General features: G+C 49.0%; 1 protein-coding gene across 1 annotated transcript in view; it reads left to right on the forward strand.

The window, feature by feature from the left end:
* Window positions 1–19,996, forward strand: part of Swap70 (switching B cell complex subunit SWAP70) — a 62,482-nt gene extending 42,486 nt beyond the window's left edge. The window contains exons 4-12 of the mRNA XM_005350991.3: window positions 1,433–1,660; window positions 2,938–3,084; window positions 4,947–5,055; window positions 7,043–7,224; window positions 10,239–10,346; window positions 11,463–11,629; window positions 17,195–17,393; window positions 18,318–18,414; window positions 18,916–19,996. Coding sequence (XP_005351048.1) covers window positions 1,433–1,660; window positions 2,938–3,084; window positions 4,947–5,055; window positions 7,043–7,224; window positions 10,239–10,346; window positions 11,463–11,629; window positions 17,195–17,393; window positions 18,318–18,414; window positions 18,916–19,022 — 1,344 coding nt within the window. The 3' untranslated portion in view covers window positions 19,023–19,996. The remainder of the gene's footprint in view (window positions 1–1,432; window positions 1,661–2,937; window positions 3,085–4,946; window positions 5,056–7,042; window positions 7,225–10,238; window positions 10,347–11,462; window positions 11,630–17,194; window positions 17,394–18,317; window positions 18,415–18,915) is intronic.
* The last annotated feature ends 3,472 nt before the right edge of the window (window positions 19,997–23,468 follow it).

Here is a 23,468-nt window from a genome sequence, read left to right on the forward strand (position 1 = left end):
GACCAGGCTGGTCTCGAACTCACAGAGATCCGCCTGCCTCTGCCTCCCGAGTGCTGGGATTAAAGGCGTGCGCCACCACCGCCCGGCTCAGGAAGATTCTTAACCTGCGTCCGTCTACCTGGAGAGGAGAGGCATGGCGTCTGGCTCACTGCCTTCTTCCTCCCAGAATTCAGTTCTATCTTCCCTGCCTACCTAATTTTTCTGTCCTATCAAAGGGCCAAGGCAGTTTCTTTATTAACCAATGAAAGTAACACATAGACAGATGACTCTCCTCCATCATAATTTCCATAGTCAAACCCATCAATTTGTACGATGAATGGATGGAGACATCAGGAAATAAGTAATTGGTTTACATAGGAGATCTGTAAATTAGGGAATAACTTGTGCGTCTGAGATGTTTATTACTTTAACACATGTTCAGTGAGATCCGTGTGTGTAGCTGCTGCTGGTGTGCTTGCCTCAGTAACTCAGTACAGCGGAGGTGGGGGCCGGAGAATCGGTTCAAGATCGTTCTTTGCTGCATAGTGAGTTTGAGGCCAGCCTGAACTACATGAGACCCTGTTTTGGAATAAAACAACAGGAAAAAAAAGCATAACGTTCTTGATATAGTGAAATATTCACTCCAATAGAGTAACGAGGTGACCGTAGTTTGTGTGTGCTGTGTTTATAGGCTTCCCTAGCTCCGTATGCACACAGACATGATGTGCAAATTGTGGGTTGTCAGTTCTTGATTTCCTTCTAGGCCAGCAGAGAACAACTGCTGGTGTTTTATGTATACAGCTTTCTCTAGCAAAGGGAGTGTCTTACTCTTTTGGAAGTATAAAGAATATTTCCTTCTGGGCAGTGGTGGTGCACCCCTTTAATCCCAACTCTTAGGAGGCAGAGGCAGGCAGATCTCCAAGTTCGAGGCCAGCTTGGTCTCCAGAGCAAGTTCCAGGACAACCAGAGCTGTTATACAGAGAAACCCTGAAAGGGTATTTGCTGAATTGACTCCAATAGTGTGAATGACACAAATATCTATGTTAAAAATGTGAAATAATTATCCATGTGGTGGTGTGTATATCTTCAGTTCTAGCAATCAGGAGGCAGGGGAATTTCTGAGTTTGAGATCAGCCTGGTTTGCAGAACAAGTTCCAGAATAGTCAGGGCTACACAGAGAGGTCATCACACACACACACACACACACACACACACACACACACACACACACACACAAATCTAAAAAAAAAGAGCCAGGTAGTGGTGGCTCTTTAATCCCAGCACTCAGGAGGCAGAGGCAGGCAGATCTATGTGAGTGTGAGGCCAGCCTGGTCTACGGTGCGAGTTCTAGGACAGCCAAAGCTACAGAGAAACCCTGTCTCGGAAAGCCAAAAATATACATCAAATAAATAAATACCCTAAAAAAGGAAAGTATTTATTTTCCCCCCCACAGATTGAATACCTGCTTAAGAAACTTACAGAAGCCATGGGAGGAGGTTGGCAGCAAGAACAGTTTGAACATTACAAAATAAACTTCGATGACAGTAAAGACGGCCTTTCTGCTTGGGAACTTATTGAGCTGGTTGGAAATGGACAGTTTAGCAAGGGTATGGATCGTCAGACAGTGTCTATGGCCATTAACGAAGTCTTCAATGAGCTTATCTTAGATGTGCTGAAACAGGTAAGAGGGTTGTGACCCCATTCTCTCTCCTCTTTAGAGTTTGATACAAAATAACTTCTTCCCTCTTGCCCCTTTCCTTCCCTCCCTCACTCCCTCGCTTCTTTTCTGTATAGATGGTCTAAGTCACTTATACTCCTTAAATGATTTAGAACGAAAAGAAAGTTTCTTTTTTTCTCTGTTACTAGGGTTTTAGGATTCACCGTGCCCTGCTGTGATCTTGAGGACTGGACCAAGGCATTGTCTGTTCTAGGCAAGGGCTCTGTGACTGAGCTGTATCTCTGGCCCTAGGCTCATGTTTTAGAGTTACTGGCACAGTTTTGAAGTACAGTTAAGAATTGAGAAGTTATTATTTTTGAAGGGACTGTTAATTAAATTTACAAACTATTTTTTAAAGTACCCTCATGTTTTTACAGAATTAGACAAATACCTTTACCTTTAGAAAGAGATACTTTCATATAGCAAAGTTATATTTATTTTATCAGAATATTTTTGGTTTCTTATCACCCAACGTAATACCTGATATATGTGTAGGAACTAAATACTTATTAAATAGAACATCTGTCTTTCTGTCTTGAGACAGGCTGTCACTCAGTAGCTCTGGGTAGCCTGGAGGTCACTTTGTAGACCAGGTGCCTGCTGGGATTGAAAGTATGCACCACTATGTCTGGATATAGATATGGGTCTTTCACACATCTTATGTTATTGTATCAAATAATAACTCTGCTTTCGGGTTTCCTTACTTAGCTCCTTTCTTTGTTCAGTAGGTAATTATTATTGTCTCCGTTTTTTTTTTTTTGATGGAGTCCATCAATAAGTATTAATTAAGTCTTAACTTGTATAGGTTTTGGTATTAGGAGGAAGTATGTGACACACTCTGTCCACACACCTGTTGGTCTCCTTCTGGTGCCAGGAAATCCCAGACATTTCCGCTTACCTATAAATATGCCTATAAATATCTTAAAAGGTAAGACAGTTTAGGAAAATTCACTGTTTATTAATACCAAAGGTCCTGTTATCTATATGTCACTTGCAGAGACTTTCTGAAATGTCTAAAATTACACGTAAACATTTGTGGTCATGTAGATTTGACTGGGGATCATGCCTCTGGCCTTCATAGATTCCCAGAGACTCAGGTCCATGATCTGCACGGGTGAAAACCACTGACATGTGTGTATTTAGGACCGGGTGTCAGAGTGGAGTAAAGAAGACAATCCAAGGACCGCCAAGCTCTTCCACATAAAATCACACGTGTCTACATTAGGTTTACTCTTTCACAGGGCTACATGATGAAGAAAGGCCACAAAAGGAAAAACTGGACTGAGCGGTGGTTTGTGTTAAAACCCAACATAATCTCCTACTACGTGAGTGAGGACCTGAAGGATAAGAAGGGAGACATCCTCTTGGACGAGAATTGCTGTGTGGAGGTGAGTGGGTGTGGCTGCTCCGCCTGCTTGCCTCTGCTGCCCCCTGCTGTCCACAGATGCTCTCCCCACTCCTCCAGACCCATCGCCAGCGAATCCCCAGGCTTCCCAGAATGAAGGATAGTCGCTGTGACTTCTAAACAGAAACTACAGATGGCTGACAAAATGCGTACCTAATATGAATTTATTTTCTGCCTTATGCTTGGGAGTAAAGTATAGAGATTAAACCTGACAGATTTGTGTTTGAGGAATCAATTATTAAAGAAAAGGAAGGCATTAAAAAGGCAAAAAATGCAGTACAATAACATTGTAAATATTCAATAAACTAAAAGATCTGGGGCATTTTGACTAAAGCAAATGAAGAGGATTCATCATTAGAATTAGTATTTTGGGCGATTTTTAAAGGGGGAAGAGAGGGTCTCATGTAGCTCAGGTTGTCCTTGAAGTCACCATGTAGCCAAGGATGGCCGAGTTCCTCATCCTCCTGCCTCTGCTGCTCCAGGTGCAGGAATGGCCTAGGCTGCTACACTTCCTCCTTTTTGAGACATATTTATGTATTTATGAGACCTCACGTAGTCTAGGTGGTTTTAAACTCACTATGGCCTTGAACTCTTGATCCTCCTGCCTCTTTCTACACAGTGCTAGGATTGTGGATGTCGGGCTCCACGCCTGTCTTGAGTGACTTATTTTATAGCTATTAATTCCGTAAAGATGTGGAGTCCCCAGGAACACAATTTCTTTTGGATGATGTGGCATTATCTGTAATCTCAGCACTCAGGAGGCTGGGGAACTGCCTGATCTACTTAGCCAGGGCTACATAGCAAGACCGTGTCTCAAAACATACTGGGTTTTTTTTTTTCCTTCATTTGATTTTAGACTTGGTTTGTATATGAACCACCTAGTGTCTGTATTTGTTGAAGAACATTTAGAATACGGGAGTTCACACTCACTTATAGACATGGTACAGAGATGAATTAATGCTCTGGGGTAAGCGGTGCCAACCAGGGGCTTTGCTTATATTCAGCTAACCCGAGACCTACACGAGTAAGCTCAGCCATTTTACTCATAAAGACAGAGGCCAAGAACCACAGGGCACTGGTGGTAACACCCGGGTATAAGAGAAAGCCATAGCAGGCAGAGTTATGTCGGTGTCCCTTCCGGGTTCTTGCAGGGGACACGCTCAAGTGAAAAGGCGGCTCCCTCAAAAGCAGAGAGCATGCGGCCTCTTTTCCTCACCAGCTGCCGTAGTTCTTCCTTTATAGGTGCGGCGTCCCACTTGGGTCATTGTCATCGTACATGGGCTGCCTGGGCACAGCAGTAAAATCAGACATTCGCATTTGTAGGTGTTTTTCAGTGCCACTGAGTTTCAGCTATTTGTATAAATAGTTAAGAAAGGAATTGAAATATATAAGAAGAAAATTTAGCTGAGTGTGGTGTCACATTCCTGTAATCCTAGCACTTGGGAAGCTGGGCCTGAAGGGTCATGAGTTCAAGGTTAACCTAGTGAGGTCCTGTTTGTGAAGTCCTGTCTCCTTAAACAAACTGATAGTTTCCTGCTGAAGGATTACACTTCCCAGTTTGCCTTGAGGACTGTGGAAGTCATCTCTATCCCTAGAAAAGCCACAGCCTGTCTCCTTTTGTGGGATTTTTGGCATCTGCACATGTGGGTAACAAAGATGCCCCCTCACCATGAATAAACATGGCTTCACCTAAGGTCAGATCAAGCCTCTTTCTGCGCTCGTTCTCTCTCTCTCTCTCTCTCTCTCTCTCTCTCTCTCTCTCTCTCTCTCTCTCCAGATGCTTTTTAATAATTCAACACAAGGAAGAATAGAACTTTAAAGAACTAATCATGCTTTCTCTTTTAGTCTCTGCCTGACAAAGATGGAAAGAAGTGTCTTTTCCTGATAAAATGCTTTGATAAGACCTTTGAAATCAGCGCTTCGGATAAGAAGAAGAAACAGGAGTGGATTCAGGGTAGGACTTTTTTTTTTTTATTGTTTTCCATGAAAACTTGAGAGCAGAATTGTGCATGGGCACACGGTTTTAATCCTAGCACTTGGGAGGTATACACAGGAGGTCTGGAGCTCTCTACGTGGAGTTCCAAGCCAGCCTGGGCTACTTTAGACCCTGCCTATAAATGAACAAAACAAGCAAAATGGTGAGTGTACCAACTTTCTGTTTTCAAAGCTCACAGAAGACGCTGGCACAGGGTTGCTTCCTTATGCCATGGCTGTTGCTACATTCGAAAGAAAATCCAGGAAACACGAGTTCCCCCTTTTTTGGTCAGTTTATTTGCATACTTACTTTGTGGGGATAAAACTATATTTTAGGTCTTATTACCACAGCCCCTGAGAGGGTTCCCCCACCCCCTTTAGGCTTATGAAAAACGTTAGAGATCATCTTGTTACTGTGCAAGGCAGAAAAGGAATTCATGGAGTGGCTTTGAACACCTCAGGAGCTTTTTAAGTAACTCAAAAAACCAATAAGTTGAGGAGAGAGCATTGTGCTAGCATAAAAGGAAGTGGATGGTGTGTAGACTTGTCCATTTGCTTAACCTGTCTCAGAAGAAGCAGAAATGGTTAGCACTGTTGCTGATGGCCCGGAACCAGATCCTGGAGGATAGGAGTAGGCAGACGCCTTTCTGAATGTCTTTTCACACTTTTTGAATTTGAACAGTATGTATTAATAATCCAAGAAATTAATTTAAGTGGTTGAAAACACCAAGAGCCAGGGGTGGTGATTTATGCCTGTGATCCGACCACTCAGGAGGCAGAGGCGGTGGGTTGTTGTCAGTTTGAGGCCTGTCTGGGCTACTCAATAGGTTTAGGCCAACTTCAGTTACAGAGTCAAATTCTGTTTCAACAAACCAGAAAAGCTGCTGCAGAGATGGCCCAGAGATTAAGAGAACTGGCTGGTCCTCTAGAGGACCTGGCTCTGACGTCTAGTACCTACATGGTGGTTTACAACCATCAATAACTCCAGTCCAGGACATCTGACACCTTCCTCTGACCTCTGTGGGCATCAAACATACACACTGCACACACATACATGCAGGCAAAATACTCACATACATAAAGTAAAGGAATCTGAGAAAGACAAAAGTGAGATTTTTTTAAAAGAAACGTTTGTATGTAAATGGTGTGCATCTAGAATATACACGTGTCTTATGAAGTCCCTTGTGTGCTGTGCTGTATATAGATTTTCAGTAAATACAGTGGTGTGTATATAGGTCGTATACAGATGGGGGTGGTCTCATAAGACGTAGATGAAGACAGAATCAGGGTAGCAGGCTGCTGTCAGATGCTAGGAATTTGATTGTCTGCCCTTAGTGTGTCTTCATTTTTCTTGGCTTTTATAAACTGTTTGCTGTCATTGTGTGTATGGGTGTTCACAATGCCTCTGTGGGTCCCAAGGGTCAGATGGTCTCCGGGCTTACCTGCTGAGTCCTTATTTAGGAGTAGAAAAGGGTCAGGTGCTTGGTATCGGCACTTGGTAACTGAAGCAAGCAGGGTTGCTGTGAGTGTGAGGACAGATCAAGCTAGGCTATGATAGTGAAGCCCTGTCTCAAAAAAAAAGTATCTAGAAGGGAGTTGAAAGAAAGTTATTTGTTGTTGTTGCTTGTTTGTTTTGGTTTTTCGAGACAGAGTTTCTCTGTGTAGCCCTGGCTATCCTGGAATTCAGTCTGAGGACCATGCTGGCCTTGAACGCAGAGATCCACCTGCTGGGATTAGAGGTGTGGGCCACCACTGCCTGGCTGGTCCCGTAGTGTTCCCAGTGAAGAGTCTGTGAGCACAGACTCAGAGGAGACTTCAGTACACACAGCCTCATGTGGGGGCTGGAGAGCTGATGCCTCCCAGGCTGCGCCACTGCTCACTGGCAGGATTGGAATGAGTTCCCATCTCCCCATCACTGAGTGTTACACGTAAGAGTGCCGTGCCTCCTCTTTCTCCTGTCCTTCTAGCCATCCATTCTACCGTCCACCTGCTGAAGCTGGGCAGCCCCCCGCCACACAAGGAAGCCCGCCAGCGTCGGAAAGAGCTCCGGAGGAAGCTGCTAGCAGAGCAGGAGGAGCTGGAACGGCAGATGAAGGAGCTCCAAGCTGCTAATGAAAACAAGCAACAGGAGCTGGAGAGCGTGAGGAAGGTAAGTGTAGGGCGGAGAGGCCTGGGGCATGGCAAGGGCAGTGTTCTCTTTACTACCGAAGCCACAGTTTTACGAGCTGCCGAAGTCACCAGCCTTAGGAGCGAGTTTTGCTTCACCCTATGTTAGGACAAGAGTTCAGGGAGAGGTTTGGTGACCTGAGTTCTCAGGAGATTAGAGGATTGAAGGTGTCCAGCCTCTGGGCCTACTAAAACTCTTAGCCGTCCCTCCTGTCCCCTCTTTGTCCTTAGTAACTGGTGCTAGAGGGTGTAGACTTGAACCATGTTTGTATGTGTTCATGTGTGCTCTGATCACGCTATAGGACACACACACAAAAGAGCAGAATAGAAGCTGAGCCAGGTCTGTAGTCACGAGGGCTGGGCTGAAGGAAAAACCATCTCAGCGGTGCTGTTCACTCTGCTATAGGACTGCTGTGTTCTCGGACATGGCAGTTACCTGCTGCAGCCAGATATGGCAAGTTTAGCCTTACAGACCGTACTTACTTTGTCTAGAACTAGTCACGTGTTTCTGAGGGAAGTCAGCTGTGGAGTTAACTCCAGGCCTACGTGTTTTGCTGCTCTCAAGGACTTTTGTCTTTCAGTGGTTTTACTGCGGTGTTCGTGGGTCTTGCTGTTGCTTTTAAGATGGGGTCTCAGTATGTAGCTCTGGCTGGCCCAAAGCTGGTTGTGTAGACCAGGTTGTCTTCTAACTCAGCAATCCGCTTGTCCCTGCCTGGGACTAAAGGCATGGCCACCACTCCGGCACTGTCTTTGTTTTTGACCTATCTGGAGTTCACAGACCATGGACCAAGGTTTCCCATTATGTTGGCTAAAGGTTCAACCTATTTCTTCAAATATTTCTTCTTCCCGTTCACTCTTTCCTTATATTCTGTTGGACAGAATATCGTACATAAAGTGCCTGCATTCTCTGAAGCTGTTTATTCTTGTTTTTTTCTGTTCTTCTGACTGCATGATTTCTGAGGATCATGTTAGTGGAGTCTTCTGAAGCCCAAATAGATTGTTTAGCCTCTCTAGTTGATTAAAAAACAAACAAACAACAAACAAAAAAGATCTTGTAGCCCAGGCTAGCTGTCTACTCTCTACTTAGGGAGGCTGGCCTTGAACTTCTGCTCTTCCTGCTTTCACCGTTCAAGTTCAGAAATCACAGCTGCAGCACACCCTGTCCTTTGTGGTGCTTCCCGAGGCTGTGCAGGTTCTCCAGCCGAGCGCTAGCCCTGGTCCTCCTGAATGAACTGAAGACGTTTCATTCAGTTCTCTAACACCACAGTCTGGCCATCTCTGTTTGCCCTCCTGATTAACATTCCCTGCTCGATGAGGTGTTGTTCCTTCCACAGTGTCTAACCAGGACTTCCCTTCATTCTCTTCAGCGTATTTACAGGACCAGCTTGGTGGATATGCCCTGGGCTTCTTCAAAGGCAGTAACTGTTGACTGTTTTTTCCTTCTTAGAGGCTACACTTTCCTGTTTCTCATACTTTTTTTAGTTGGAAACTGGCTGTTTTAGAAGATAACGTGTTATAGAAACTAAGGATGCTGATCCTGACACCCCTGCCCTCAGCTTGTCATTGTTGGGCTATTTATTCAGTGGCTTGGCTGGACTGTTTCCTGGACCCCTGTGGCCTTTCCACCCTCTCCTCAGAGACTTAGCCGTGTGTATGCATTGCCACAGTCACCTGGAGTGACCCCAAAGTGCTCTCCTTCTCTCCTGTTAAGCTGTCTCGCCCCTAAGTGCCAGAGGGCACCGATCTTTGGGTGTTTGATTTGTTTTCTGCAGTGCCCTGAACTAACTAGGCTCAGTCTGGGCTTAAGTTCAGGCCAGTGTCCTCTCAAGGCTGGTCTTTGAGACTTGTTCCTACGCCTTGAGGGCTCTGCTTAGCCGGGCCTTTCTGGTTCTGCCCGGCTTAACTCGTCTGGTTGGTTTGCCAGCCTCCTATGACCCAATCTTCATTGTATTCAATTGTGACCTTAGGTTTGTACATCTTATATAACAAAGTTCTTTCTTTTGGTGAGAACCACAGAGCCTACTTTCTTCCAAGAGCAAAAAGTTGCACCAAAGGCTGGGCGTGTGTGACGGCACATACCTGCAACCCAGCACTTGGGAGGCTGAAGCAGGAGGCTTGCCAGCTGTGTGAGCTTGGGTGGAGACAGCAGCACAGATCTCTTGGATCTATACTCCTGCTTTAAGAGCCTCTGCTGCTAGGAAGAGGACACAGCCTGCTGTTACCTCTGTTTTCTTCTCCTCTGGAGCTTTTACCCACAAGTGAGAGAGACGCTGGTGACCTGGCCTGCTTTCTGTAGCCTGGGCTGCGAGCATCCTCTAGAGGGCGTCCTTGTCTCTGGTTTAGCAGCCAGGAGTGGCAGGCACTTCCTTCTTGCCCAGGAGAGTGAGGGGCTCTAAGATCCGGGTGATTGTCTTTTGCTGCTGTTTTGTTTTCAGGGTTTTTGTTGTTTATTTGTATTTTGGTTCTGAGGGTGGGATCAACTATGGCGCCTTGTGCCTGTTGGGCAAGTACTCGACCAGCAAGCCACAACCCCAGCTCCTCATGGGTTTTCTTTGGTGGATATTCTCCTCTGGAGTGTGCCCTTAGGATAGTCTGCAAAGCTTTACGGTGCTCTGTTCTGTTTTTTAAAATAACTTTAACCAGTTGTTTCTGTTGGGGGGGGGTAGGGGTGGAGGTTGAGGAAGCTCCCTGTGGCAGCCTTCTGGGAGCTGAACCCAAGGAATAGTGTGCTAGGTGACAGCACCACACGGAGGGCCCCGAGCTGGGTCACTGTCCGAGTGTAGCTGCAGATGACTGTGGGCCAGGGGCCGTCCTCACAGTCTCTGTGCAGGGTGTTCAGAATCAAGTTGTTGAGCTTGTTTTATCTGCCGACTGGGAAGGCTGGATGGCGTCTCAGTGTATCTCCTAGATTGTGTTTAATTTTTATTGACTGATCCTTGTCCTATCTCTTCCACTGTAACGATCCTGCTTTTCTGGGGACGGGTTTTGGTTGATTAGAAACTGGAGGAAGCGGCATCTCGTGCCGCAGATGAAGAAAAGAAACGCCTGCAGACTCAAGCGGAGCTACAGACCAGGTTCAGCACGGAGCTGGAGCGGGAGAAGCTGGTAAGGCTGGGAGCTGCTGCATGTACTGAGGGAAGCCTGGCGGCCACCCTGAGCTGCTTTGCTACCACTGGCAGTGGCGGTGGGGGAGCTGTGTGTTTGTGCAGGGGTTCAGTCCTTTATTGAACACCTTCTGTGCATCCGAGGGGTAGAGGGAAAGGGTGGGCACCTGCGCAGAATCATATGCATGCATAAATGCTTGGTTAGTGTGGTTACATGTCTTCTTTGCTTTGAGGTGTTCCTGTCATCCTTTTCATTCTCAAAAGACTTCTGGTTTGGACAGTGACTAGCTGTAAGAACATAAACTAAATCCATGGCATTTCTCCTCATAATGAGTAAAGTGAACACGGAGACCTCAGGGTTCTGGTTGCCGTCCTGGCCTTGCCAAGGTCCAGGTTGCTCTGTGGAGTCAGCTGGTTCCTGGAGCACACATCTCCCATGGCGTGGTGCCGTGCTGAGCCCATGCCTGGATGTGGTCTGATGGTACTGTTGGTCACTGGATGCTCAGAGCTGAGATTCCTGTTTGTGTTGAGGAAGGCAGTGTGGTGTATGGAGGATTCCCAGCTGCCCTTCCTCAGTGCTCTCCCTGAGCACACGTGTGATCCATGTGTGCTTCCAGCATTGGGTCATTCTCTGAGCTCTTGGGATCTCCTGAGAACACAGTGATGGAGTTTATACACTGTAGAGACATACACCAAAGTGTGTGACCGTGTGTGTGTCAGGGTCCTGGGGATTGACCCTGTGTCTCACATGTGCTAAGTAAGCACTCTACCAGTGAGCTGTTCCCCAGCCCTGTTTTTTTTTTTTTTTTTTAAGACAGGGACTAAACTTCTTCAATCCAGAAGGGGAAGCCATGCACTTGCTAAGATACTGGTGCCCAGGGATGGGGAAGGGGGTAGAGGCAGTGGGACTTGCAGCCCATGAGCTGCTCTGCCTGCACAAAGGCTCACGCTTTAAGATTTGGTAAAGAGGTTTGGCTTTAAAATAGAAAAGAACGTAAAGAGAAGTTACACTTTAAATTTCCTCTAGCTTTAGTCAACAGTAGAGGTGGGATGGGCGCTTGCGCTGGGGAAGAAGTCGCCTGCATTTAAGCAAGACCACAATCCTCTCGTCCTCTAGATCAGACAGCAGATGGAGGAGCAGGTTGCCCAGAAGTCCTCGGAACTGGAGCAATATCTGCAGAGAGTTCGGGAGCTGGAAGACATGTACCTGAAGCTGCAGGAGGCCCTTGAGGATGAGAGGCAGGCCCGGCAGGATGAGGAGACGGTGCGCAAGCTTCAGGCCAGGTGGAGATTGCTCTGCAGCCCCGCCCTCGTTGGCTTTGCTTGCTCTGGATGTCGGGCTGGCTTCTGGGCTACAGAAGCCTTTGCTTGGGGTCTAGAGAAGGGCCTGTGCCCGAGAGCAGTGTGTTGGCTGTGTTGGCTGTGGTGTGCTTACTCTATTCCAGAATGTCAGTCAGCCAGATCAGGTTTGGAAGAAGCTTGGTTTTGTCACCGAGTCCAGACCTGAGCAACCTTGGTGCAGAGGCAGAGCTGCCTCAGGCCCGGCGTGGCAGAGGTTTTGTGGATAAGGAGGGAAAACACACTTTCTCTTTGGCAGTGTGGGATTGGCACCGTTTCTTCTGTAGCTACTACTTGAAATCCAGGTTTTAAAAGCTTTGAAACTAGATTCACGCCTCCTTGCTCTTTTAAAGTCAGGTTTACAACTGTGATACTCATATTCTCAGAGAAAAATTTTGCTTTGGGTCTTTGTAACATTGGAGAGGACAAAGCAAAACGCGGAGGGATGAGGAGCTGGCCTGGCTTAGCCCGTTCTCCCATTTGCTGCTTCATGCGATGTACTTGGGCTGTGAGCTATGGCCCCCTCCCTTCTGTGAGTAAGGGAACACTCAGAAGGTGGGCACTTGGAATGTACAGCTTTCAGTCCTCGTGTGGAGAAACAGAGGATGTTCAAACCTTGGGGAGGAAAGGAAAGGTCTAATGAGATGCTCAGCAGGCAAAAGATGCTTGAGCAAGCCTGATGTCCTGAGTTCCAGTCCTGCCACCCATGTAAAGGTGGAAGGAGAAAACTGACTCACAGAGTTGTCCACTGACCCCCACACTCATGCCATAGCGCACACTCGCACCATATTGCACACTCATGCCATAGCATGCACACTCATCCATAGCGCACACACGCCATAGCACACACTCACCCATAGTGCACACATGCCATAGTGCACACTTCCATAGTGCACACACTCACCCATAGTGCACACACTCACACCTTAGCGCACACACACATGCCATAGCGCACACTCCCATAGTGCACACACTCACCCATAGTGCACACACTCACACCATAGTCACACACTCACGTCATTGCGCAACTCACCCATAGCATGCTCATTTACGCCATAGCACACACATTCATGCCGTAGCACACACCCATAGTGCACACACTCACACCCTAGCGCGCACACTCATGCCATAGTGCACACACTCACCCATAGTGCACACACTCACACCCTAGCGCGCACACTCATGCCATAGTGCACACTCACCCATAGCGTGCACACTCATGCCATAGCGCGCACACTCATGCCATAGTGCACACTCACCCATAGCGTGCACACTCATGCCATAGCACACACACTCACACACATATACATGATGATAATTTTTAAAATACTAAAATTAGATAAACTGGAAAAGGGAGTTTGTCGAATGTGACGGGTCTGGTGAGTTGGCTCAGTGGGTGAAGGCCTTCACTCTCAAGCTTTGTGACCTGAGTTTGATCCCTGAGGCCCAGGTGGTGGGAGGAGAGAACCAACCCCCAAAGTTGCTGCCTGATTTGCACATGTGCCCCTTAGCATGCAGCCACACATAAAGCATGATAAGAGACATCAAATTTATCATTTGAAAAAAATTAACTTGGGGCCATTGCGATAAAGTGGATAAAGCCACGTGCTGCATAAGCCGGGTAACCCAAGTCCAGTCCATGAAGCCCACATAAAGGTGGAAGGAGAGAGAGAGCCATTCATTGTACAGATGCCCCAGCCAGCGATGTGGAGCAGTCGCTGGTGCTGTTGACAGTAGCTTTAGCAGATCACTCGGGAGAAGGTGTGAATCTCATCACTTCCAAAGAGTAGCACTCTCGAGTGACACTAGACATGTTTGTTCTGTGCCGAAGTTTATAGATTACCTTTGTGCACGGAGTCTATGGGGAAGGCGCTCTGTCTCAGTAGTCTCGAAGGGAATGAGGTGCGGCAGCAGAGATTGAGTCGCAGAGGACTGGACAACTCAGAAACTCTCTGGAGTCAGCTCTCCTCAGCTCTCCCCTGTGGACGCTGGAGTCAGCTCTCCTGTGTGGACGGCAACTCCTGCTGCACAGGGGACTTTTCTCTTGTTTTGATAATGATAAGAGAACTTGGAGGAAAGGGGTTTCCTTTGGCTTGTAGTTCAGAGGGAGAATGGACTCGCCATTCTTGCTGGGAAGGCATGGTTACAGGGCAGGAAGCAGCTCATCATGTTCCCCCATGAGACAGAAAGTGAGGTGAGGTTGCAGGGGCTGCACCTGTGCACAGAGGAATGGAAATAGACTAGAAGGGTTGGCAGGAAGACCATATGGATCTTTGATTTTTTTTTTTTTTTCTTAAGACATGGTCTCACTGTGTAGCCTCAGCTGGCCTGGAACTTGATATATAGACCAGACTGGTCCAGACTCTTGGATCCGCCTGTCTCTGCCTCCTCAGTGCTGGGATTAAAGGTGTGTGTACCACCATACCTTGCTTGAAATTTGTTGTTTATTTCATTTTTGTTTTTTCCCTTCCTTCCTCCCTCTTCCCCTCCCTCATTCCCCCCTCTCCCCGCCGGGAGTCTCTGTATAGCCCTGGCTGTCCTGGAACTCACTCTATAGACCAGGCTGTCCTTGAAATCAGAGATCCCTTGCCTCTGCCTCCTGACTGCTGGGATTAAAGGTGAGAGCCACCACTGCCCAGCTAAAAGTTTGGTTTTTAAAGTATGAATTTGATTCTTTTTTTTTTTTTTTTTTTTTTTTTTTTTTTTTGGTTTTTCGAGACAGGGTTTCTCTGTGGCTTTGGAGCCTGTCCTGGAACTCCCTTTGTAGACCAGGATGGCCTCGAACTCACAGAGATCCGCCTGCCTCTGCCTCCCGAGTGCTGGGATTAAAGGCGTGCGCCACCACCGCCCGGCTTAAATTTGATTCTTATCTGATAGGAAATTCAGAAGCAAACTTTTAACATTTTACTGGAAAGTTCTGGAAGCTGAGTCATAATCTATTTCATTAACTTTACTCATTAAAGGTTTAGATTTGAGCCAGACGATGGTGGCGCACGCCTTTAATCCCAGCATTTAGGAAGGAGAGACAAGCGGATCTCTGTGAGTTCAAGGCCAGGCTGGTCTACAAGAGCTAGTGCCAGGACCACTAGGGCTGTTACACAGAGAAACCCTGTCTCGAAAAACAACAACAAAACAAATAAAGGTTTAGATTTGAGCCAGGCATGGTAGTGTGTGTCTGTAATTCCAGCACTCAGGAGACCGAGGCAGAGGATGACTGTGAGTTTGAGGCTGCTCTGTGTGCGAGGCCCAGGTAGTCTGACCTTCCTCACGTTCCCAGGTAGTCTGACCTTCCTCACGTTCCCAGGTAGTCTGACCTTCCTCACGTTCCCATGTAGTCTGACCTTCCTCACGTTCCCATGTAGTCTGACCTTCCTCACGTTCCCATGTAGTCTGACCTTCCTCACGTTCCCAGGTAGTCTGACCTTCCTCGCGTTCCCAGGGAGCCACGTCTGACCTTCCTCACGTTCCCAGCAGCTAAGGCAGCACCCAGTGCGTGCGAGGTTGCGGAGTGCCCAGGGAATTATTACTGTTATTTTTGAGAAAGTGTCTTACGTATCCCTGGCTGTCCTTAGACTTGCTGTCGAGGTGCAACGGTCTTCCCGGTCTTCCCGTCTCCACCTCCTGAGTGCTGGATTTCTGCTATTGAACCCAGGGCTTTGTACACGCTGGGCAAGCGCTCCGCCCTGAGCTACACCTCAGGCCCTGGGGCTCGTTTCTGGATGACTGAAAGGATCCGTGTTGTACCTGGTGAGGTGGTGCGCGCTGCTGCAGTGTTTTTCACGCGTTTGGAGGCAGCTAGGGCCTGGGTTTACAGGTGAGGTGTGGCTTCTTAGTTTTTATTCGTGGTACTTTCTGTCTCTGTGAAGTTAAAGTAGCATTGTACTGTGTTGAACGTTTAGCTTTTTGATCTGTAGCATAGGGTGGTTGCCAGCTTCAGAGTAGGGAGGATGAGGTTAGATATGGCAGACATCATGTTTTAGCATGACATCAGCGTGCAGCTTTCTGTTCTTGTATCTCGTCACAGATGGGGACGATAGAGCATGTACAGAATTAAGAAAATGTTGAGAGAAAGGCTGGCATGATAGTGTTAGGCCAAGAAAACATCAGAAGAACAAGTAGAAGGGCTGGAGATGGTTCAGTGGTTAGGACACTTGGTGCTCTTGTGGAGGGCTAGGATTCAGGTCCCAGCACCCGTGTGGCAGCTCACGAGTGATCCCTCTGCCTTAGCCTTCTAAGTGTCTGGGATGATGGGCATGCACACACGCTTGACTGATCCCTTTCTCTGTAAATGAGGGAGCTGAGAAACAGGAGAGTGGAGGTGTTAGTTTGCACACCACAGAAACCAGTTTGGAGGAGGGAAGGTGGCCAAGCCTTGAAGAGTGGCAGGGAACAAGGGGGATGGACCTGGGGTTGCCATGGACACAGGCAATGGTTGTTGGCACTACCACTGCCCCTGCCACCAGGCTCGTCTGCAGTGCTGGACTCGGTGGGGTGCATGGCAGGCTTGTGTGCAGTGCAGTGCATGGCAGGCTCATCTCCAGTGCTAGGCTCAGTGGAGTGCATGGTGGGTTCCTGTGCATGCTGGGCTCAGTGGAATGCATGGCAGGCTCATGTGCAGTGCAGTGCATGGCAGGCTCATGTGCAGTGCAGTGCATGGCGGGCTCCTGTGCAGTGCGGTGCATGGTGGGCTCGTCTGCAGTGGACTGCACAGCAGGCTTGTGTACAGTGCTGGGCTCAGTGGTGGACGCTTTGTTCCAGGAGACTTTGAGGAGCCCAAATGTATCTCTAGGGGGTATTCTGAGTCTGGAAGGGTTGGTGTGATCCTTGCCTCTTTCCTTGCTGCCCCTGTAGAGCAGATGTTGCAAGTGGCAGTGGCTGCCCTGCCATATGACTTGACTCCGTGTGGCTCCTTGTTAGACTTGTGCCAGCATCTAACCATACTGTCTGCATCTTGAGTTGGGTTTGGGCTGTGTGTTGGTTTATTTATTTAAACACGAATGCAGTTGTCTGATCCAAGCCAGGCTGTGCTGCGCTAACACTTTGGTGTCACACATCTGTGTTCAAGTCCATTGTGTCCTGTGCGGTGCCCTTGCAGACACATAGCTTCATTTGTGATGAGGGGCTAGTACCTCCTGGGTTGCTGGTAATAGGCCTTTATTAGATGAAGGAGTGTTTTAATGTAGCAACCAGGCAAGTTGCAGAGCTTGGCCCTGCCACCTGGCAGGTAGATGACTTAAGGCCCGCTTCTTCATCTCAAGTGTGACTGCCAATGGCACCGACATGCGCTGTGTGAAATGGTGGGGAAACTCTTGACTCGGTTCTTGGCATACACTCGGCCTTTCCCTTCATAGAGGGCAAGACTAAGGATGCTTTTTGCAGGCTGCTCCCTAACTGACAGACAGTCTTTTGGCTCCCAGGCTCTTTATTAAATGGGGTGGGGGGGAACTAGATGACTGTCCTCTGAAGGGGGTCTCCAGCAGGATGTGACCCCAAGTGTCCTCTGCATTGCAGGTTGTTGGAGGAAGAGTCTTCTAAGCGGGCAGAGCTGGAAAAGTGGCACCTGGCCCAGCAGCAGGCCATTCAGACGACAGAGGCAGAGAAGCAGGAGCTGGAGCAGCAGCGTGTCCTGAAGGAGCAGGCTCTGCAGGAGGCCATGGCGCAGCTGGAGCAGCTGGAGCTTGAGCGCAAGCAGGCGCTGGAGCAGTATGAGGTGGCTGGACTTACGTACGCCTGTGCCTGGCTCTTTAGAAACAGCTGGGGTGTGGGTGGGTGGGCTCTGCTCCCAGCTCTACCTGCAGAAGCAAACAAACAGTAGAACCCTAGCGTTCATTTAGAAGCCTCTTGTTGAGCAGAGAAAAGAAAGAGGAAGTTGGATTTATTGTTTGTTTTGTTTTTCTCAGAGGATGGAGGCGTCTGTCTCGCTGAGGGACTATAGGAGAGTATAATCAGGGATGTTTACACAGTCACAAACTGACAGAGTCCCCACCAAGCTGTAGAATAGCTCCGGGCACACGGGATGGCAGCTGTAGGCCGCAGCCATTGCTCCACCCTCAGATGGAGCACCCTGGGCAGGTCACACCTCACTGGAGGGGATTCATAAAGATAGCGTTCAGTTGAACTTAGGGTTTCAGTGGTTAGAGTGGGGTGGGAGAAGGAAGGACGGAGGCCAGAACAGCTGAGCACCAACAGGAATGGCCTGAGTCGTTTTGACCCTCAAAGGCTACCCCCAGTGACTCACCTTTCAACAGAGTCACTGTCCTAATTCTTCCCCAGATAGCTCCACTAACTGGGGGCCAAGTATTCAAACTTCTGAGCCTATGGGGACCGTTCTCATTCAGACCACCATGACCGTGCTGGGAGGGCAGAGAGAGGAGCCCCTTCCTCCTGCAGAACCTGCTACTGTTGAAGCTGGGACTGCCAGCTCTAGTGAGAGAATTAATACAGCAACAAGACAGGTTGGGGAAGGGCAGGCCTGGCAGAGAGGTAGTGCACTGACACATGGGTGAGCTGGGGAGAGCCTGGGAATCAGGTGGCTTCGTTCTCCGAGCCTGAGTCATTTCACGAGGGCACCCACAGGTGTATAACAGGTGCCAGTCTGTGCGACTTGGTTCTTAAACTGCCACTTTTATTCTAGGGAGTTAAAAAGAAGCTAGAGATGGCAACTAATACGACCAAGAGTTGGAAGGACAAAGTGGCCCATCACGAGGGATTAATACGATTGATAGAACCAGGTACTATTTTATATATATAATTATCTAATTATTTTCTATTGTATTTATGTGATTGAATTGTATTAAAAGCAACAGCAACTGTCTTAGGGGCTCAAAGCCCTTGGTTGTGTACGTAACATCACGTAAGACTAGGGTAGGGGCACGTGCCTGTCATCTAGGCTTGGGATCTGAAGTGTGAGGTCATCCTTGAGGTGGCTCCCAGGGTGAGGTCTTGCTCTACAGGCCTGGCGTCTGAGTTCAGGTCCTCATCAAAACCTGGATAGGGCATGGACACTCGTAATTCCAGGGCACAGGGGCAGAGAGTCACCCTGAAGGTCAGCTGCTTCCTGTGAGCCTCTCCTGGGCAGCTTGTCCTCCTTAGTCAGTGGCCCCAGGTGACCTGTCTGCATACATCGTGCGGCTCTTTTGACTGGTGGACCCTTTTGGGCACTCCTCAGAGGTGAAGTAAAGCAGAAAAGTTGTGCAGATGGGTCCCCAATTGAAAGCATGCTTGTTGTTTAGGTTCGAAGAAGCCCCACCTCATCACCAACTGGGGACCTGCAGCATTCACCCAGGCAGAGCTCGAGGAGAGAGAGAAGAGCTGGAAAGAGAAGAGGACCACAGAGTGACAGCTCTCCCTGTGGCCACCGCAGGCACAGTCATCAGTGAGGAGTCCGGCTCCAGGCCCAGGACAAGGACACTGGCTTTGCTGCTTCTAACCGTTCTTCCCTCAGGCCTCCAGGGAGTCCGTGCCCCGAGGACGCTGTATTTACCTTGTAGCACCGCCTCAGCTTCCCTGGGCCAGAGCATAGGCGCAGGTGTGCCTAGGGCCACCGCCACTGCCACCTTCACAGCCCTTGCAGCCGCCGGTCTCGGTCAGCCCCCTCCTCAGGCAGTGTATCTCTTCCGCTGATTGGCTGGTCTGTTTGCCTTTTCCCATCAGGTGATGTGGCAAGTCACAACAACTTCCTTGTTGGTGCTCTGACCAGTTACTGCCCTTGTAGACCGGACAGACATAGTTGGTGAAGCTCCCCAGCTTCTGCTTCCCTGAGCATCGTGCACCTGGCAGGCTTCATTTGCATTCCCTTCCCTGCACCTCAGAGCAGACCGGACCCTGGCCCAGTGTTTCAATCCAGCTCCCTGGTCGTCCTGTCCCCAGCCCCCGTCCAGGAGCAAAAAACGCTGTTGAGTGAAGTCGGTGGTGGTTGTGTGGACGCAGTGGGAAGCTGTACGTGGGCTGGTCAGATGTAGAGTTGTCACTGGATAATGGAGCCCTTGTTTATCCAGGCTGGGATTGTGGCTCTCACTAGGACTGTGTCTGCTTCTCCCTCCTTTGTGGGTGACGCTGGGCATGGTTTCTGTGCTTCCTGTTTGAGGGTATTGAGGAGGGTTTGCACCCTAGTCTGGTCTGGGATTGAGAACAGTAAGTCAGCCTTCTCACGCTCGCTGGAGTCTGTGAGCACAGTGGATGTAGACAGCCACGATGTTCTACATTAAAAACAGGAAGGTGATGTCCAAGTTACAGAAAAGGTGGGATTCAGTAACAGAGCAGAGGATCCGAGTGTCCTGGTCCAGCCTTGGGGGGGGGAGGGGAGGGGGCAGAGAGGAGGCCATTCCAGTGTGTGCAAGCCTGGAGATAGACTTCAGTGCTCCTGGCATTTACATAAGGACTGGATAGAATTCCACAAACCTCTACCTTTCATGACTGGAAAACATTTGCCAATGGAAGTCTTATAAATTTAAGATTTTGGGCTGCTTAATAAAAGTGTAATTCTATTTAATGTTTATAGTTGCCTCCATAAAGTCTAGATTTGTATGTGGAATGTCACTGTGTCTGGAACTTCTTAGCTTAGCAGCTAACTTGGGTGTGGTTTTCTTCCTGGTCACTCGTCCACCTCACTCACCCATCTTCCTTGTTGGCCCTGCTGGGCTGTCAGACTGAGGAACCCAGGGCCTCCCCTGTGGCTTAATGGTGTCCCCAGGGGATTTCAGTATCCCTGGACAGAATGAGGAGAAGAAACGGCAAGGTTCGGACGGGTGTGAAATCTCAGGATGGCAGCGGCAGGCCTGGGAGTCCTGGAGAGATGGTTGAAGTGACTGTTATGTCTTGGCTGGCAGAGGCGGGGCCTGCAGCTGCTGTGGCCATCTCTGTCTGACTTGTGAAGCCTCGAATACTGCCTGCTTCCTGGTCGTACAATGCTGTGTGGGCTGGGCAGAGGTGTCTGCAAGCTGGTGTTGCCGGGTGGCACGCGGCTTCAGCAGTACTGTGGCTGAAACCTGAAAGTCCTTTTAAACAGTGGATAAAGAAAACAGAAGAGATGTGGCCTCTGTGACTCTCACTAGGTGGGTGCCTGATGCCCGCAGGTCTCTCCTGACGCTTAAGGTGACTTCAGCTAAGCCCGTCAGCCCCTTGCCTCACCCTGTAATAGCTACAGGAAACTTCAGTAGTGTCCTTGTGTGGTCCTTGCAATCAGCCCTCCCTACAGCTAGAGATGAGATTATCTGTAGGAACTGTGAAAAACATTTCGAAAACCTGTTTGGGGACCTGCTGTATTGAGAAGGAAGAAGTATTTAAAATGTTCAACTTTCTTATCTAAAGGGAATACAGTGCAACATGCTCAACTTTCTTAAGTTTTCGCCAATTTTTCTAAGATACTAAAATGTTTTCTATGGGTTTTTTTGTTTTAATTTTTTTTTTAGTTCAGTAGACTCAATAAGAAAATTAAACATACCAGAACATCTTCTTAAACTGGTTTAATAAAATGGTGAAGTGTGTGTGTGTTCGCTAATGTTCATTTTCATGCGAATGTGGACGTGGTTTAGGGACACTCCTGAAAACACTGGATTTGGGAGTCAGGACCTCAAGAAGTTAGCTGTGACCTCAGGTTCGGTGTGAGTCACCAGTGTGGGAGCCCAGGCACGTCCAGAGCCCGCGTCTTCATGGTTACTGTTACCCTTCGCCTTTCTTGCCTCTGTCCGCTCAAGTTTTCTTCATGTCTGAGTTTTTCTTTCACGAGAATAAGCTGTGGTTTTCCGCTGTGGTTCACATGGTCACCGAGTCTAAACTCTTACTGTAGATGAAGCAGGCTTTTGTCTTGGCTTGACTGCATACTGGTCTTCCCCTTATACAGGAGGGCGGGGAGGTGGGTGTTGGTCAGCTATTCTTTCTCCCCTGCAGCGGCCCTCAAGCAGGGGCACTTGCTCCCAGGGGACACTGTCTGGAGACATCTGTGTTTTCATAACTGGAAGGAATGTTGCTGGCTCTTGTGGGTGCCTTGCATCACCCCAGCTTGGACGGAGTGTTGCTCGTTCCTGTTAAGCCTTCATTGACCCTTCTGAGGTTTCCGAGTCATTGGTTTTGGGTGGTGGGCACATTTGTGGTGGACACTGAATTCCAACCCTGGGCCAGATGCGGCCTCCGTTCCAGTGTCTACGACACCAGTGCAGGCCCTGAGTTCGCAGGCCTGTGCACCCACAGGAGCCTCTTCCATGGCAGCTGAGAGGCCCGAGAGCCTGTAGGAGTGGGAGATGGAGAGTTCTGTCAAGCTGCTGCCCTCATTCTGCCCCGCCCGCCTCCCCATCTGAGGTCTGTTTCTCCCCCAGTTCTCCCTTCACACCCCCACCTCAGCTGGGTTGAAGGTGGCATCTGTGGGCTCACTTTCTGTTTCTCCTCTGCTGCCAGCCAGAGTGTCCAGGGACGTGGTCCCTCGGAGGCTGGTTTCAGGCCAGCCGCTGCCTCTGCTCACCTTCGGAATCTCTCCAGTGGAGTTCTGTCCTAGGCTGACCACTAGGCTGCCGGGTGTCTGTGTGTTCCCAGCGGAGGGGGAGGGCGTCCAGGCCCCAGACAGTGTTTACAGAGAATGTGGGCTATGGAGAAGAGGCTCCTTGGCACAGCTGCACTCCCCTGTGCGGGAAGCTGACTTTTCAGTGCCTGTCCCTCACCCCCACTTCAATAGACTCCGGTTCTGAGCTCCACTCTGACCCAGGAGTTTCCACCAGTGTGGCCACCGGCTGTAGAACAGTGCCCCCCCCCACGGCTCGTTAACCAGATTAACCAGTCTTCCGTCCACCCTCTGGGCCAGGCGACCTCTGTTTTATCTATTGGTACCATTTCCAACTGTGTACAGCATCTGCCTACAGGACGTCTCCTCAAGGGCAAACTTCAGAAAAGGAGTTGAAGAAAGGAGTTCAGAAAAGCTGGGCCAGGGAAGGGGTTGCACCAGCTCGTGCCTCCCTGAACCTACGTACAGAGCTCCCGGGTCTGTGGCTGGCTGCCGTGGCAACACTCGGTGAAGGGACCATGGCAAGCACGGCCCGGATCACAGTATTAAAGTCCAGCAATCAAAAGCCCCCTTGGCTCACCTAATTAACATGCCCAATCAAGATTAAACACATCATCCTAATGCAGGCATTCCCCTTTTACGTTTATAACCCGCCTTTTGCCTATGTCCACATCTGTCTCCTCTCTATCCAGAGAGTCCTTTGTTCCCGGGACAAATCCCCCTTTCCCCTCTCCCTTGCTCCCTTCCCCTTCTCTCTCCATCCATCTTTTTCTCCTGTTTCTGCCCTCTGTCCCTCTGGGGCAAATAAATCTCCTTTGTGCTGAGAACTTGGTCTTGGGGTGTCTTGAGCCAACTTTGAGGTTCCCTACACTCGGGTGTGTCCCTCCCTCACCGGACCATGAACCTCCCCGAGTGTCTTGTCTCTAGTTTACCAGTAAACTCATCAGCATTGCCTTCCACGAAGTTTGCCTTTTTAAATTTTGATTTATTCTTTGTTACTTTAACACATGTTTATAATGTATCTTCATCATACCCACCCCAACCCCCATCCTGCACTCCCCACAGGTACCCCAACATGTTCTCTCCCCACTTTTTCCTTTTCCTTTTTTTCCCTTTTTTTTTTGTAGCTAAGTCCAGTTTGTTGACTTGATCTTGCGCAGGTAGCAGCATTCCATAGCACTCCTCCCTCTCCATAATGCTCCTCCCCTCCATGCTCCTCCCCACCCATAGTGCTCCTCCCATCCTCCACTCCTCCCCACCCATAGTGCTCCTCCCATCCTCCACTCCTCCCCA

The sequence above is a fragment of the Microtus ochrogaster genome, chromosome 8 (assembly GCF_000317375.1).
Source record: "Microtus ochrogaster isolate Prairie Vole_2 chromosome 8, MicOch1.0, whole genome shotgun sequence".
NCBI classification, from domain to species: Eukaryota; Metazoa; Chordata; class Mammalia; order Rodentia; family Cricetidae; genus Microtus; species Microtus ochrogaster.